The sequence below is a fragment of the Oncorhynchus masou genome, chromosome 5, assembly GCF_036934945.1.
Source record: "Oncorhynchus masou masou isolate Uvic2021 chromosome 5, UVic_Omas_1.1, whole genome shotgun sequence".
NCBI classification, from domain to species: domain Eukaryota; kingdom Metazoa; phylum Chordata; class Actinopteri; order Salmoniformes; family Salmonidae; genus Oncorhynchus; species Oncorhynchus masou.
In genome coordinates, this window is record NC_088216.1 from 18024605 (window position 1) to 18040136 (window position 15532).

The 15532-nt window shown below is 41.3% G+C and overlaps 1 protein-coding gene across 1 annotated transcript in view; it reads left to right on the forward strand.

The window, feature by feature from the left end:
- Window positions 1-15532, forward strand: part of shoc2 (SHOC2 leucine rich repeat scaffold protein) — a 30686-nt gene extending 15154 nt beyond the window's left edge. The window contains exons 3-10 of the mRNA XM_064962053.1: window positions 3618-4053; window positions 5066-5203; window positions 5558-5688; window positions 5774-5962; window positions 6267-6389; window positions 6631-6768; window positions 8301-8418; window positions 9175-15532. Coding sequence (XP_064818125.1) covers window positions 3618-4053; window positions 5066-5203; window positions 5558-5688; window positions 5774-5962; window positions 6267-6389; window positions 6631-6768; window positions 8301-8418; window positions 9175-9383 — 1482 coding nt within the window. The 3' untranslated portion in view covers window positions 9384-15532. The remainder of the gene's footprint in view (window positions 1-3617; window positions 4054-5065; window positions 5204-5557; window positions 5689-5773; window positions 5963-6266; window positions 6390-6630; window positions 6769-8300; window positions 8419-9174) is intronic.

Here is a 15532-nt window from a genome sequence, read left to right on the forward strand (position 1 = left end):
ATTGTTCTTAAAAAAAACATTTGTAATTGTGTTAGCACAGCTGAAAACTGTTGTGCTGATTTTAAATAAGCAATTAAATTGGCCTTTAGACTAGTTGAGTATCTGGAGCATCAGCATTTGTGGGTTCAATTACAGGCTCAAAATGGCCAGAAACAAAGAACTTTCTTATGAAACTCGTCAGTCTATTCTTGTTCTGAGAAATGAAGGCTATTCCATGCGAGAAATTTCCAAGACACTGAAGATCTCATACAACGCTGTGTACTACTCCCTTCACAGAACAGCGCAAACTGGCTCTAACCAGAATAGAGTGGGAGGCCACGGTGCACAACTGAGCAAGAGGACAAGTACATTAGTGTCTATTGAGAAACAGACGCCTCACTAGTCCTCAAATGGACGCTTCATTAAATAGTACCCGCAAAACACCAGTGTCAACAGTGAAGTGGCGACTCTGGGATGCTGGCCTTGGCAGAGTTGCAAAGAAAAAGCCATATCTCTATCTCAGACTGGCTGATTTTAAAAGATTAAGATGGGCAAAAGAACAGACACTTGACATAGGCACTCTGCCTAGGAGGCCAGCATCCCGGAGTCACCTCTTCCTTGTTGACGTTGAGACTGGTCTTTTGCAGGAACTAGAATTTTTATTTATTATATATTTATATACACTGCTCAAAAAATAAAGACAACACTAAAATAACACATCCTAGATCTGAATGAAATATTCTTATTAAATACTTTTTTTCTTTACATAGTTGAATGTGCTGACAACAAAATCACACACAAATGATCAATGGAAATCAAATTTATCAACCCATAGAGGTCTGGATTTGGAGTCACACTCAAAATTCAAGTGGAAAACCACACTACAGGCTGATCCAACTTTGATGTAATGTCCTTAAAACAAGTCAAAATTAGGCTCAGTAGTGTGTGTGTGGCCTCCACGTGCCTGTATGACCTCCCTACAACTCCTAGGCATGCTCCTGATGAGGTGGCGGATGGTCTCCTGAGGGATCTCCTCCCAGACCTGGACTAAAGCATCCGCCAACTCCTGGACAGTCTGTGGTGCAACGTGGCGTTGGTGGATGGAGCGAGACATGATGCGCTCAATTGGATTCAGGTCTGGGGAACGGGCGGGCCAGTCCATAGCATCAATGCTTTCCTCTTGCAGGAACTGCTGACACACTCCAGCCACATGAGGTCTAGCATTGTCTTGCATTAGGAGGAACCCAGGGCCAACCACACCAGCATATGGTCTCACAAGGGATCTGAGGATCTCGGTACCTAATGGCAGTCAGACTACCTCTGGCGAGCACATGGAGGGCTGTGCGGCCCCCCAAAGAAATGCCACCCCACACCATGACTGACCCACCGCCAAACCGGTCATGCTGGAGGATGTTGCAGGCAGCAGAACGTTCTCCACTGCGTCTCCAGATTGTCACGTCTGTCACATGTGCTCAGTGTGAACCTGCTTTCATCTGTGAAGAGCACAGGGCGCCAGTGGCGAATTTGCCAATCTTTGTGTTCTCTGGCAAATGCCAAACGTCCTGCACGGTGTTGGGCTGTAAGCACAACCCCCACCTGTGGACGTCGGGCCCTCATACCACCCTCATGGAGTCTGTTTCTGACCGTTTGAGCAGACACATGCACATTTGTGGCCAGCTGGAGGTCATTTTGCAGGGCTCTGGCTGTGCTCCTTCTTGCACAAAGGCGGAGGTAGCGGTCCTGCTGCTGGGTTGTTGCCCTCCTACGGCCTCCTCCACGTCTCCTAATGTACTGGCCTGTCTCCTGGTAGCGCATCCATGCTCTGGACACTACGCTGACAGACACAGCAAACCTTCTTGCCACGTCTTGCATTGATGTGCCATCCTGGATGAGCTGCACTACCAGAGCCACTTGTGTGGGTTGTGAAAGCTGGAGTGAAAGCACCGCCAGCATTCAAAAGTGACCAAAACATCAACCAGGAAGCATAGGAACTGAGAAGTGGTTACACTCCTTTATTGGGGGCGTCTTGCTAAATGCCTATTATATCCACCTGTTGTCTATTCCATTTGCACAACAGCATGTGAAATTTATTTTCAAATAGTGTTGCTTCCTTAAGTGGACAGTTTGATTTCACAGAAGTGTGATTGACTTGGAGTTACATTGTGTTGTTTAAGTGTTCCCTTTATTTTTTGAGCAGTGTGTATATATACATTTTTTTATATTTGGCAGCTTCATTAAATAGTTCCTGCAAAAGACCAGTCTCAATATATATTTATATTCAATATATATGTCTTTTTTTAAATGTAATTGTTTTTTTTGGGAGGGGGGGTACTGTTTGGACATGGGCAGCCCGAAAAAAGCCACTTAGGCGGCCCGCCCAGGACTTTTATTTGCAGAAACAAACCTGTAATATATGCCATTTAGAAGACACTTTAACCCAAAGTGACTTATAGCAGTGCGTGCCATCCGACTGCTGAACAATCTGTCTTATATATCCCCCCCCCCAAAAAAAAAAAAAAATATATATATATATATATATATATATATATATATATATATTAAATAAATAAATAACAGGTACATAATATATATATATAAAATTAAACATGTAGTGTTGGTCCCATGTTTCATCAGCTGGAGAAAAAAAATTAAGATCCCAGAAATGTTCCACAGCACCAAAATATTATTTCTCAATTTTGTGCACACATTTGTTTACATCCCTGTTAGTGAGCATTTCTCCTTTGTCAAGATAATCCATCCACCTGACAAGTGGGGCATATCAAGAAGCCGACTCAACAGCATGATCATTACACAGGTGCACCTTGTGCTGGGTACAATAAAAGGCCACTAAAATGTGCAGTTTTGTCACTCAATGCCATGGTTGTCTCAAGTTGAGGGGGCTTGCAGTTGGCATGCTGACTGCAGGAATGTTCACCAGAGCTGTTGCCAGAGAATTTGAATGTTAATCTCTCTAACATAAGCCACATCCAACGTCATTTTAGAGAATTTGGCAGTACGTCCAACAGGCCTCTCAACCGCAGACCACATGTATGGCGTTGTGTAACTTTCGGATACAGATGTAAAGTATGTATAAAAGATAATGGACCAATATTCTTTTCAATAAGATCATCTTTGATAACAAATATATATATAGAACAAATGTCTATAGATATTATTACAAATGTCTAAAATTTAATGTTTGAGTCACTCTGATAGTATAAGCCATGGCAAAATGTGTAGAATTGCAGGAATTTAGATTTAAAATTACACATTTTCGTCTCCGCTACATGGCAAATTGTGTAGAAATGCCAAAAAAATTGGGTTGGCGTCCACCATGGCCACACCCCTGCCTCACCCACCACCTAATTTTGATCCAGAATTTTTTTTAAATTATTATTATTCTACATCACACAACACAGCGTTTCTCAAACTCAGTCCTGGGGACCCCAGGAGGGGCATATCTTTTTTTATTCTAGCACTGCACCATTCATTCAAATAATCAATGCTTGTTGATGAGTCGATTTATTTAAATCCGCTGTGTAGTGCTAAGGCAAACTAACCGTGGGACCACAAGACTGAGTTTTGGAAACACATAACATGTCTTCAATAACATGGACACACAACTTTCCCATTCCCAGGTGATCAAAGAGCTCAACAAGTGCCGAGAGGAGAACTCCATGCGTCTGGACCTGTCCAAGCGTTCCATCCACATGTTACCCACCTCCATCAAGGAACTCACCCAGCTGGCAGAGCTCTACCTGTACAGCAACAAGCTCCAGAGCCTCCCCTCAGAAGTGGGCTGCCTGTCTGGCCTGGTCACCTTAGCCCTGAGTGAGAACTCTCTAACCAGCCTCCCAGAGTCCTTGGACTCCCTGAAGAAGTTGAGGATGCTGGACCTGAGGCATAACAAACTGAGGGAGATACCGGCGGTGGTTTACCGGGTGACGTCGCTGACCACACTGTACCTGAGGTTCAACCGGATCACGGCGGTGGAGAGGGACATCCGGAACCTGGCGAAGTTGACCATGCTCAGCATCCGTGAGAACAAGATCAAACAGCTGCCTGCCGAAATAGGTGAATGAGGGAGGAAGAGGGAGGGAAATGGGGGGGGGGGTTGGGGTGAGGAGGGAAATGGGAGAGAGCGGTGAGTGGAGGGATGGATATGGGGGAGGGAGGGAAATGTGAGTGGGGGAAGGAGTGGGAGGAGAGCGGGAAGGAGAGTCATCCATGAGAACAAGATCAAACCGATGAGTGTTGAGGAGGAGGGAGTTGAGGCTGGCAGATTGGGTGATGACGATGCATCGTCATTTTTGCCTAACATAAGCTGGGGGCATACTCACTCGTTTGGCCCTGATTTTAGCTGTCCCAGACAAGTTTTTGAGATCGGAGACAAAATCCCCATGTCGTTGTGTACTTGGGGCGCACGGCCGTCACCGACGCTCGGTTCAGTGATGCAATCTGAGGGCTACCGATCCCGTCTTTCAGACGTCCCAATATTTTCTAAATCTCCAATGCTCTTGTAGTGTGAGAGGTGCAATGACAAGTTTTGAGAACAGTGATCAGCAATAGCCAATGAGAGCTCGCCAGAGAGATGAGGATGATGTTGCATCACATCACTCAGAATGTGTGGACTCTCCAGCAGGAGTGATGACTACGACTAGTATCCGTTTGTACTTGCCTTTAACCAAAGCCAAAGTATCAAATCGTTACAGCTCTGAAGTTCACTACCAGTGTTATTCAATTCCAAATGTATTGGCTAGACATTTCAACTCTTATGGCAAGCGTGAATGTCTGACTGAAAATGTTTGAGGCTTGTCTGAGTCACATGGTTTAGTGTGCGCACCACTACGTTAGCCAGACAAAAAGAACTACAGGAAAGACGTTGGTTAAACGTGAGCAGCTCAACGACGTTAGGATTTTGAAAGTCGTCTCGTGTAAACCCGGCATTACAGAAGACATTGCTGCAGTGTTGTCAATAAGCTAAAGCCATCAGCTAAACCAGTCTTTTAATAACTCTGATTGCACTTCTTGTCCAGATTAGTCACGTTTGTGTGTTGACTGTTGTATTGGCCCTGCCTCTCTGCAGGGGAGCTCTGTAACCTCATCACCCTGGATGTAGCCCATAACCAGCTGGAACATCTACCCAAGGAGATCGGCAACTGCACCCAGATCACCAACCTGGACCTACAGCACAACGAGCTACTGGACCTACCAGAAACTATAGGTGAGACTGACCGGGAGCTCAGCAGTCAAAATGTTCTCTCCTCAATGCAATCATCTGCCTCTACTCTGCCTACAGGATACCAATACTGACACAGCTGCACAGTGCACATTCTTAACTGTACATTGTGACTATAAAACATTTTGAGAATTGTCATTAATTGTATAATCTACAGTTTTAGGAACTGCAAGTGCTGGTATTTAAGATAAGATGGTACTTTATTGATCCCCCAGAGGGGGAATTTGATTGCACCAGACAAAACATACATACATTTCATACATTTGAAATGCTTAACATGATATCTAATATCTGACTTTGTTGATTGTCATTTTCGTATTTAACCGTCTCTCGTTGCAGGTAACTTGGCAAGCATAAACCGCTTGGGTCTGCGGTACAACCGGTTGTCAGCCATCCCCAGGTCGCTAGCCAAGTGCAGAGAACTGGAAGAGCTCAACCTAGAAAACAACAACATCTCCGTGTTACCAGAAGTGAGTGGTGCTTTTATTGATTGCTGCATTTAATGGTATTGTTAGGGATATAGCATATCTATCTACCCCCTTCTCTCTATTCCAGGGTCTCCTGTCTAGTCTGGTGAATCTGACCAGTCTAACCCTGGCGAGGAACTGTTTCCAGTCCTACCCGGTGGGAGGACCCTCCCAGTTCTCCACCATCTACTCTCTCAACATGGAGCACAACCGCATCAACAAGATCCCCTTTGGAATCTTCTCCAGGGCCAAAGTCCTCAGCAAACTCAACATGAAGGTAAGGATGCTGTCCATTGTTACGTGTTGTCATCTCCTTCCCTCTGTTTTGATGACTTCTAGTAAGAGGACCAAGACTATAGTCCCAGACATTATGTAGGCAGGACAACATCTCTTTCTTCTGACTTTAACAGTAGCTAAAGGGCCTCATTGCCAAAATCCCGAACTATCCCTTTAAGGTTGACAATGGTTGGTGATGGTGGTGGCTTAGGTAAAGAGGTGACATTGTTCAATAAGATGTTGCTCATCATGTCGTCTTTCTGTTCTGGTTCTGGAATTGTTGTCAATGTCATTGTTTTTTTCAGGACAACCAGTTGACGTCTCTGCCTCTAGACTTTGGCACGTGGACCAGTATGGTGGAGCTCAACCTGGCCACCAATCAGCTGACAAAGATCCCTGAGGACATCTGCGGTCTCGTTTCGCTTGAGGTGAGGCCTAGATGGAATTCCCAGATGGGATCTTTCGTGACAAATGTGGACTTACTACTTTTCTGATGCCGTCATCAATTCATACATTATTCAAACGGACCAGAAAATCTAAATGATTATCACTCTCCCATTTCAGCAAACAGTAGGTGATCAACTATTTAGTTATTTTTAGGTCTGTAACACAAGCTACAGGTTGTGACCGTTCGCTTCAGTGTTCTGAAACATCTTGTTTTTTTCACAGGTCTTGATATTGTCCAACAATCTTCTCAAGAAGTTGCCACATGGTATTGGCAACCTGAGGAAACTACGGGAGCTGGACTTGGAGGAGAACAAGCTGGAATCGCTCCCGAATGAAATCGCTTACCTGAAAGATTTACAGGTTTGATACTATTAATTTAGACCATGTTCTTGAGTAACCCAGCCAGAGCCCGGACTTTTAGACCTTTAACTAAAATGTGTTGAGTTATAAACCATTTAAAGACCACTGGCAGATGTAGTGATACTTGTTGATGACTGGTGTATAAAATTGAGCACACAGCTATGCAATCTCCATAGCACAACATTGGCAGTAGAATGGCCTTAGTGTAGAGCTCTGACTTTCAACATGGCATCGTTATAGGATGCCACCTTTCCAACAAGTCATTTTGTAAAATTTCTGTCCTTCTAGAGCTGCTACGGTCAACTGTAAGTGCTTATATTGTGAAGTAGAAATGTCTAGGAGCAACAACGGCTCAGTCGTGAAGTGGTAGATCACACAAGCTCACAGAATGGGACCGCCGAGTGCTGAAGCGTGTAGAGTGTAAAAATCATCTGTCCTCGGTTGCAACACTCACTACTGAGTTCCAAACTGCCTCTGGAAGCAGCGTCAGCACAAGAACTGTCGGTCAGGAGTTTCATGAAATGGCTGTAATTACTGCCAAAGGTGCTTCAACAAAGTACTGAGTAAAGGGTCTGAATACTTATGTAAATGTGACCTGTTTTGCTTTGTCAGTAGATTGGAGGGGGGGGAAACAAGAATCTTACAAAATGTGAAAAGTCCAGGTCTTTCCATGGCCGAGCAGCCGCACACAAGCCTAAAATCACTATGCAAAATGCCACGCGTCTGGAGTGGTGTAAAGCTCGCTGCCATTGGACTCTGGAGCAGTAGAAACGCATTCTCTGGAGCGATGGATCATGCTTCACCATCTGGCAGTCCCCATCGAACACCTTTGGGATGAATTGGGACGCCGACTGTGAGCCAGGCTTAATCGGCCAACATCAGTGCCTGACCTCACTAATGCTCTTGTGGCTGAATGGAAGCCAGTCCCAACATCTAGTGGAAAGCCTTTCCAGAAGAGTGGAGGCTGGTCTAGCAGCAAAGGGGATACCAACTCCATATTAAGGCCCATGATTTTGGAATGAGATGTTTGGCGCGCAGGTGTCCACATACTTTTGTATTTCCACACTTAGGTGGGAATAATGCTGTGAAATTGTAAAAATTATGATAATGCTATTTTAGTGTAAGAGCTGTTTGAAAAGACCGTCTCTAAAACGTAAGCCTGTTTTGGTGGATTGGAGTTTTGGCCTGACATCACCAAGTGGTAAAAGAGTTAATAGACCAATAAGAAAGAGTCCCAAACCAATAAGAGCAATCTTTCACTTGTCCCCTCCCCACTCAGACCACTCCGACACTCCTAGCTCATATTTTTGCTGGAGAAATTGCTCTTGGATAATAATCCTTTTTTTTTTTATTATTATTTATTGAAAAAAATTTGATATTGATCTGCTGCATTGGACCTTTTTAAATAAACCATTTTATATCTCCAGGGTTTGAACGATGGAGCTCAGAATCATTTATTCACCAACGTTTCGACAGCTAAGCTGTTTTCATCATGTGATATTGACATTCCATTTTTGCTTGTATCCTATCAGAAACTAGTGTTGACCAATAATCAGCTGACCACGTTGCCCCGTGGGATCGGTCACCTCACCAACCTGACCCACCTGGGTCTGGGAGAGAACCTGTTGCAACACCTGCCAGAGGAGATCGGTAAGTACATTTTACCTCATACCACTGGGTACCGGTCTTTATCTGCTGAGACCACACGTAGTACTCTGTTATTTGCCAAATATACAGAAAGAATGGTACCCAGGCTACAAACAACTCAGACTAGGAGTGAATCTCAAAAGTACTTCCTTGATTCCTTCCATCCTCACCTGAACTCCAAATGTCATCGAGAAACAAGGAGCTTATTGGAGGAGGTCACAAGCTTTCATTTGGATACAGAATAGAGAGATAACTACATGTGGTCCTTTGTATGTCACTTGGTAGACCATGGTGCTTGTAACGCCAGGGTGGTGGTTAGATTCTCGGGACCACCCATACTTAAAATGTATGCACGCATTTATTTCACATTATTTAACCAGGTAGGCAAGTTGAGTACAAGTTCTCATTTACAATTGCGACCTGGCCAAGATAAAGCAAAGCAGTTCGACGCGAACAACAACAGTTACACATGGAGTAAAACAAACATACAGTCAATAATACAGTAGGAAAATAAGTCTATATACGACTATGACTAAGTCGCTTTGGATAAAAGCGTCTGCTAGATGGTATATATTTTATATATTACATATAAAACGTAACTTCAGCTAAACAGTTTAATTAGCATATTTTAGCCCCAGCAATAATTACTGTATGCACCTGATCTGTCTGTGCCTCCAGGTAGAATATAACACTCCTGTATCCTCCACCCCTCCCCCTCCATTCCTCTCTCTATCCTTTCCTCCTTCCTTTCCATCCTAGGTACACTGGAGAACTTGGAGGAGCTGTACCTCAATGACAACCCCAACCTGCACAGCCTCCCGTTTGAGCTGGCCCTGTGCAGCAAGCTGTCCATCATGAGCATCGAGAACTGTCCTCTCAGCCATCTGCCCCCGCAGATCGTCGCCGGGGGCCCCTCCTTCATTATCCAGTTCCTCAAGATGCAGGGGCCCTACCGGGCCATGGTCTGATAGGGCCCGGAGGCCAAGATTGTGGTCTGAGGGCCCAGAAGGAGGCCATGGTCTGAGAGCTGATTTGATGGCAGATATACCAGGCCCACGCAAGGCCCATGATCTGACAATGGGCCACGCCCATAATTGGATAGACCACGCCCATATTCTGAAGGCCCGACGCCCACCCGATCACTTACCTATCCAACTTCGTGTGTCATACACTGTAAAAAAAAATATTCAAAATACATCATAACAAAAACAAACTAAATGTACAAAAAGAGGAAAACATTTTCGGTTCATACATTATCTATCTATATGCGGAAAAAAACTAAACAAGTACATTTATATTGAGACTGTGCTCCAGCGTTTCTGTTGAGGAATCATAGCCATTTAGAAGGCCAACTTCTCCAATATTTTATTCCCGAATCATGTAAGACAAAACTTAAAGGGTCATTACAACTTTTTTTTGTTTTTTTACATTATATTCATTAATTCCAGCACCATATGATACATAATCTGTTTTCATACATATGAAGACACTGGTATAGTGCTGGAGGTAATGAATAGGAGATTAAAAAGTGGTGGAATTGCCCTTTAATATCTCTACCACCTTTTGCCAAACCGGATCATGTATATTGAGTAACAGTGAGCTAAAGTGGCTATGATTCTTAACATAGAAACCAGATTCCCAATGCCAACATATTTACAGTAATTAGGTATGTATATTAGGAGAGCTTAGGATACAACTATTGTATGCAAAAATATTTGAAACTTTAATTTTTACTGCTGCTGCCATTATCAATGTTCATTTTGTCATTTCTTTTTGATATGTATATACTTTTTTTTTTTTTTACCACTCGACTAAAGATTTGTTATTGTGAGGTTTGAGGTTAAAGAACAAAGGTCTAATGTTGTTTTTAATTTCACATTAATACGTAAAAAAACAGTGCCTATATGCCCGGGAAGGTCCACTGGTTTTTCTGACGCTCCATTATACAAAGGTATCATTTAGTTAAACAAATTTTCTTTCTAGAATTATGGTATTACTTTTTACATTTGTTTTATATTAGTTCTGTCATAGTTGGATGACAATGATTCTATATAATAAAGCGGTAAAGTATACATTTGAATCAATGGCGTTCGGAGGTTTTACATTTAAAAAATAAGCAGTCATCTTTAATCAGTAAGCGAGTAATATATAAAATAAATGCGAAATCTTTAATGCTTTAAAAAATGGACTTAACAAGTTTGACTCAAACCTTTCCAAAATAGGCAGTAATGTTGCCCTCATGTTTTAAGATATTAGATTTGTTTTTGCTTTGAAAAAAAAAAAAATAGTTAAACTATAAAAAGACAGGTGATTAGATAAGTGATCTGTAGTGATTTTTATATATTCTATAAATACTGATTGTTGCCTTGAGTGCAATTGAGTCATTGTAATGTTTACTTTTTTGCTATGTCTTCAGTGTTGGTTGTCATACAACGTGGAAACGATTGACCAACAACAACATATCAGGAACGTTGAAGGAAAGGTGTCAATATAACTAATGACTAACGTTGCCATGGTTACGGTCATTAAGGTATGCCAAAAACACGAATCAAAACCCATTGTTGTCATTTTACATCCAGTTTCTTTGACTGCTTTTTTAATACGCCTCTTCACGAGATCTGAAAGTTTGTTACTTGGCTTCCTTTTTTTTGTTGTCCCACACTGTCCCAGCAATGATGCTGTTCTTATGCACTTTCTAAATGACATTGGCATCATCCTCTTTTAACAATGACAATATCCTTATCTCCATGGTTACGTTGAACTGGGGCATTTTTGTTTCACAGTGAAGAAGTATTTTCTCTGAACAGTTTATCATGTATATTTTATAATGGTGTCAAATGAATATTAAGGAAGAGATGACAAGCTCAAAATAAATCTAAACTAGTTAGTATGTGGAGCGTCGAATTCAGACATTTTGGCTTTCGTCCTATCAATCTTGATGGAAAATATTAGCTTGAACTGTGTATGTCCAATAAGGGTCTTATTGATATGTTTAAAGATGTATTAAAGTACCCCATATCTTGCTCATATGTACTACAAGCAAAAATGTTTTGTCAAATTATTGCAATTCATTGAGATCCACATTGTAAAATGTAAATCATTTTCTGTTATTATAATTTTTTGACACTGTATTGGGTTAGTATTATATCACGTGACTGTACATTAAAATCCCAACTAAGGTAGATCAAACCAAAAGCTTGTTTGGTTTTGGAAATGAACGTGTTGCGTCCAAGCTTTGTACTCAATCATCTTTTAGTATTTATTTTCAATCAAGTGTGGGTCTAGTTTTTTGGCAGCAGCTTACGATTACAGTTTCGATGTGGGTTGTGGACTGCTAAGAAAAACGAGGCCTGGGCAGAGCACACACCCAGACAAAATGTATTGCTGCTTCTAATCCTACCAGCAGAACCTGTTGCTGCTTGAAAAATATGCTGTAAACGATTGATGGGGCGGGAAAAGTGAGATATATCCTAAACAAAATCAACATCGATATTCAAGACTCGTACAGTAGCCTGGCTGGGAAGATTGAACTCTGCCCTTGACCTCTGAGTTTGGGGTCACATGAGGTCTGGTGGTTTTCAAACAGATCAAATTGTTTGGACCGACGTACAACGAGGAAAAACCAAGGTGCATATTTGAGCCTATAACGACGCAGTTACAACACAATACTTTTTTGAAAAGACAAAAAAAATGTAAAAAGGGCTTTCTTCTCGTTCACGCTCAAAGAACACCACCAGAGGCATTGCATTCCTGGTTTTATATTTTAAAAAAGCTTCGGAAGAAAAAAAAAATGTAAATTGTTTTGGGGGATTGGTTGTGTATTTGTTTTAGCTATAAACAAAATGGAATCATTGTGAAAATGCCTTCAGTGAGATGTACATTAGGGTATGCAGCGAGAGAAACGCTGTTATCTCATATAATGTTGAGTCTGTTTTTGTTCATATTTGTATCTATGTGCCATTTGCAAGGTGAGGGGTGGATGACTGACGTATGTCTAGAGAACCTGAGACATAATCGTCATTATTCAGAAAAGCATTTATCAAAACAAGGAATGTAAAACACGCTTTTTGGAAAATAAATGTGTCTAGGTTTGGGGGTGGTCATATTTTGTATTATTGTATCTGAGGTTGATGACGAAGAGGTATTGTTCTGATGCATCCTAATGATTTGGAGACAACTAGGTGGTGTTTATTCTTCAAGCGTCTGATTTTGGGTCATAACGTGTGTAATCATGGCCATTTTTTTCTTTTAGCACAATGTATTTTGTGTCTCAATCCTTTTTCTTGCCTGACTATTGTGTAGGAAACCAAGCATGTTGAAAAATAATTTGACATGGTTTTTTGTCTGGGTTGGAACTACGTTGGTGTGGCGAGTCGTTGTATATAGAAGACCAGCTAATGTTGCTACTATTTGGTATCTGCAAAAATGTTTCCTGTAGATTTTTTTTGTACATTTCACCGTATTTGAAACATTGTGCAGCCAGCAATGGTTTACCTACCTATTCTTTATCAAGCAGCCTTAACTGTTAAACCTTTTTGTTACTAACCCTTCTTTGTGGCTGTAGTAGATAACTTTCATTTTCTGTCCTTTCTTGCTCTGTGCATGCATATTTTAACCTGACCTGATGATTGATTGACAGTTCACATGACTCTCCAAACTGAATTCTGTGTTCAGTTTCATTATTCTGGAACACTAGTGAGCAATAGTGAAACAACACAATTCAGTTCAGATTCCATGCTAGCTCCAGTCCACCCCAAACAATCCCTATACCAGTGGTCTCCAACCCTGTTCCTGGAGTGCTACTGTCCTGTAGGTTTTTGCTCTAACCCTAAACTAACTCACCTGATTCTAATAATTAGCTGGTTGATAAACTGAATCAGGTTAGTTACAACGGGGGTTGGAGCAAAAACCAACATTAATTTGACTGCCTTAAGTCGTGCACCAAGCATCACCTCTCCCTCAACTTTCACCCAGTCAGACCAGTCACCCAGTCAGACCAGTCACCCAGTCAGACCTTCAGTCACTTGGCTGTTTTTACTCACGTAAAACAGAAAATCAGTTTGATATAAAATCGGGGAAAATGCTTTCCCCAACCTTTTATGTGACCAGTCACCTGACCAGGAAATACTAAGGCTAATATTTTATTATTGGCTACAGCCAGGACCCCCCCCCACACATTCTCAGGTCACAGCAGGGTTAGGAATAACTCCTGGCCCTAGGCCTATACATAACAAGTGAGTTGATTGTTTAATGGTCAGAAATTAGATTGATCGACTATGTTCCAAAACTAGAACACCACGTTACCTTTTTAAAGGTTCTCTTTTCTGTCTACCAATATGAGTACAGTATATGCAGACGTGACTACCTGACTACGGTGGCCACCATGGTCCAAGTAGCGTATGTAAGAGAATTGGAAAAATGGTGACATGACATATTTATTTTACCTTAACATCCTACTGTTTAGTACCGAGAGACATGCCTTTACTAAATATTACTTGGCAAATGAAATTAGAAAAAGGATTTGTTTGCTTGGTTGTAAATGACACAATTATTAATCAAAGCCGACCCATTGTAAAGAAAATTATTCAGACTCAAGTTTGCAAAATGGGTGACAAACTGCATGTACATACATCTTTTTAATTAATAAACCTATAAACATTAACAAATTGAAAAAAAAAGTGACTTGTAATTTTTTTAAATGTTGCTTTCACCAAAAAGTACTGCAAAATGAACATGGTTGGTTGTTTGCCTGTCACATTGAGAGAGCAGAACAGAGCTGCCTATGTCCTCAAGTAATTCCTATTTTTGTCTTTGTTCTTTTTTTCCCTTCTTCTCTGTAACTGAATTTGTATTTCTTTTCAAAACACATGAAGCAGCATTTAAGCCAAGAGTCCTGCACAGTATATGACCTTTTAGCAATGATTTGCACAAGCACAGCAAGGGCACAATTTCAAAATCCCAATCATACAGAAGAGAATGGCACTTAGACTGTTTACACAGGCAGCCCAATTCTGATCTTTTTTCCCAGTAATTGGTCTTTTGACCAATCACACAAGATTATTTCACATCAGCTATTTTTCAGAGTTACTCTGATTGGTCAAAATACCAATTAGTGAAAAAAGATCAGAATTGGGCTTCCTGTCTAAACGCAGCCCAAGTGTCTGTCTCAAAGTAAGAGTGTTGATGTAGGATCCGTTTCACCCTTTAGATCATATTGAATAAGATTATATGGACAGGTGGAGACCTGATCCGAGATCAGCACTCCTACTGTGAGATGCTTTTTGAACACTGGCCCAGGGTCCCACCTGTCCATGTAATCTTATTCAGTATGATCTAAAGGGCAAAACTGATCCTACATCAGCAGCACACCTACTCTGGAACACTTGATACGTAGGATGCCCAAACTTGTTGCCTGAAGCTAAATTAAAAACTAAACTCATATAGGCTTTTGTTGCTATACCGTCTAGGCCCAGAATGTTTTTGGGCTACGTAGATTCTAGAAGCATTATCTACATTATCCGGTCCTAGCTACATTGTCTGGCCCTTTTGCTAAAGGTAAAAATGAGTTCAGTATATATCTTTGGTAGTGAAGTGCATTCAATATCTCTGTCTATTATAGACAGCCGTATCAGCTGGGGACCTTTGAACAGTATGCCGGGATCCATTTCAATTCAGTTCATTCCTGATGTTTGCTGAAACTACATAGAGGAGCATTGAAGAAAATTGGAATTTGATTTTGTACTTCTTGATTTAATTTTAAATGGAATTGATTATCATGTTAGTTAACCAACCTCCCCCCAAAAAAAGCAGTTGAAATGTTTCCCATATTTGAAAAAGAGGCAATATTGTGCCTTTTTTCATATGTTCAGGACTGGGCTGTTATCTCTCAAATGTCTCTTTTGTACCTAGAAAAATGTAAAACGTGTCATGTGTGTCATTTGTTGTCATTCGAGTGTACAAACTTTATCATTTCAGAATGTTCTGATGTTTGTATATTACTCCCGTTATGCCTGCACAATACTTTGGTTTTCATTTTCTAATTGAGGTTTTCCCACTATTTGTCAAATTGTGGAATTTAAGCTCTGAAAAAAAACTGATAAATGTACTTTTAATCCAA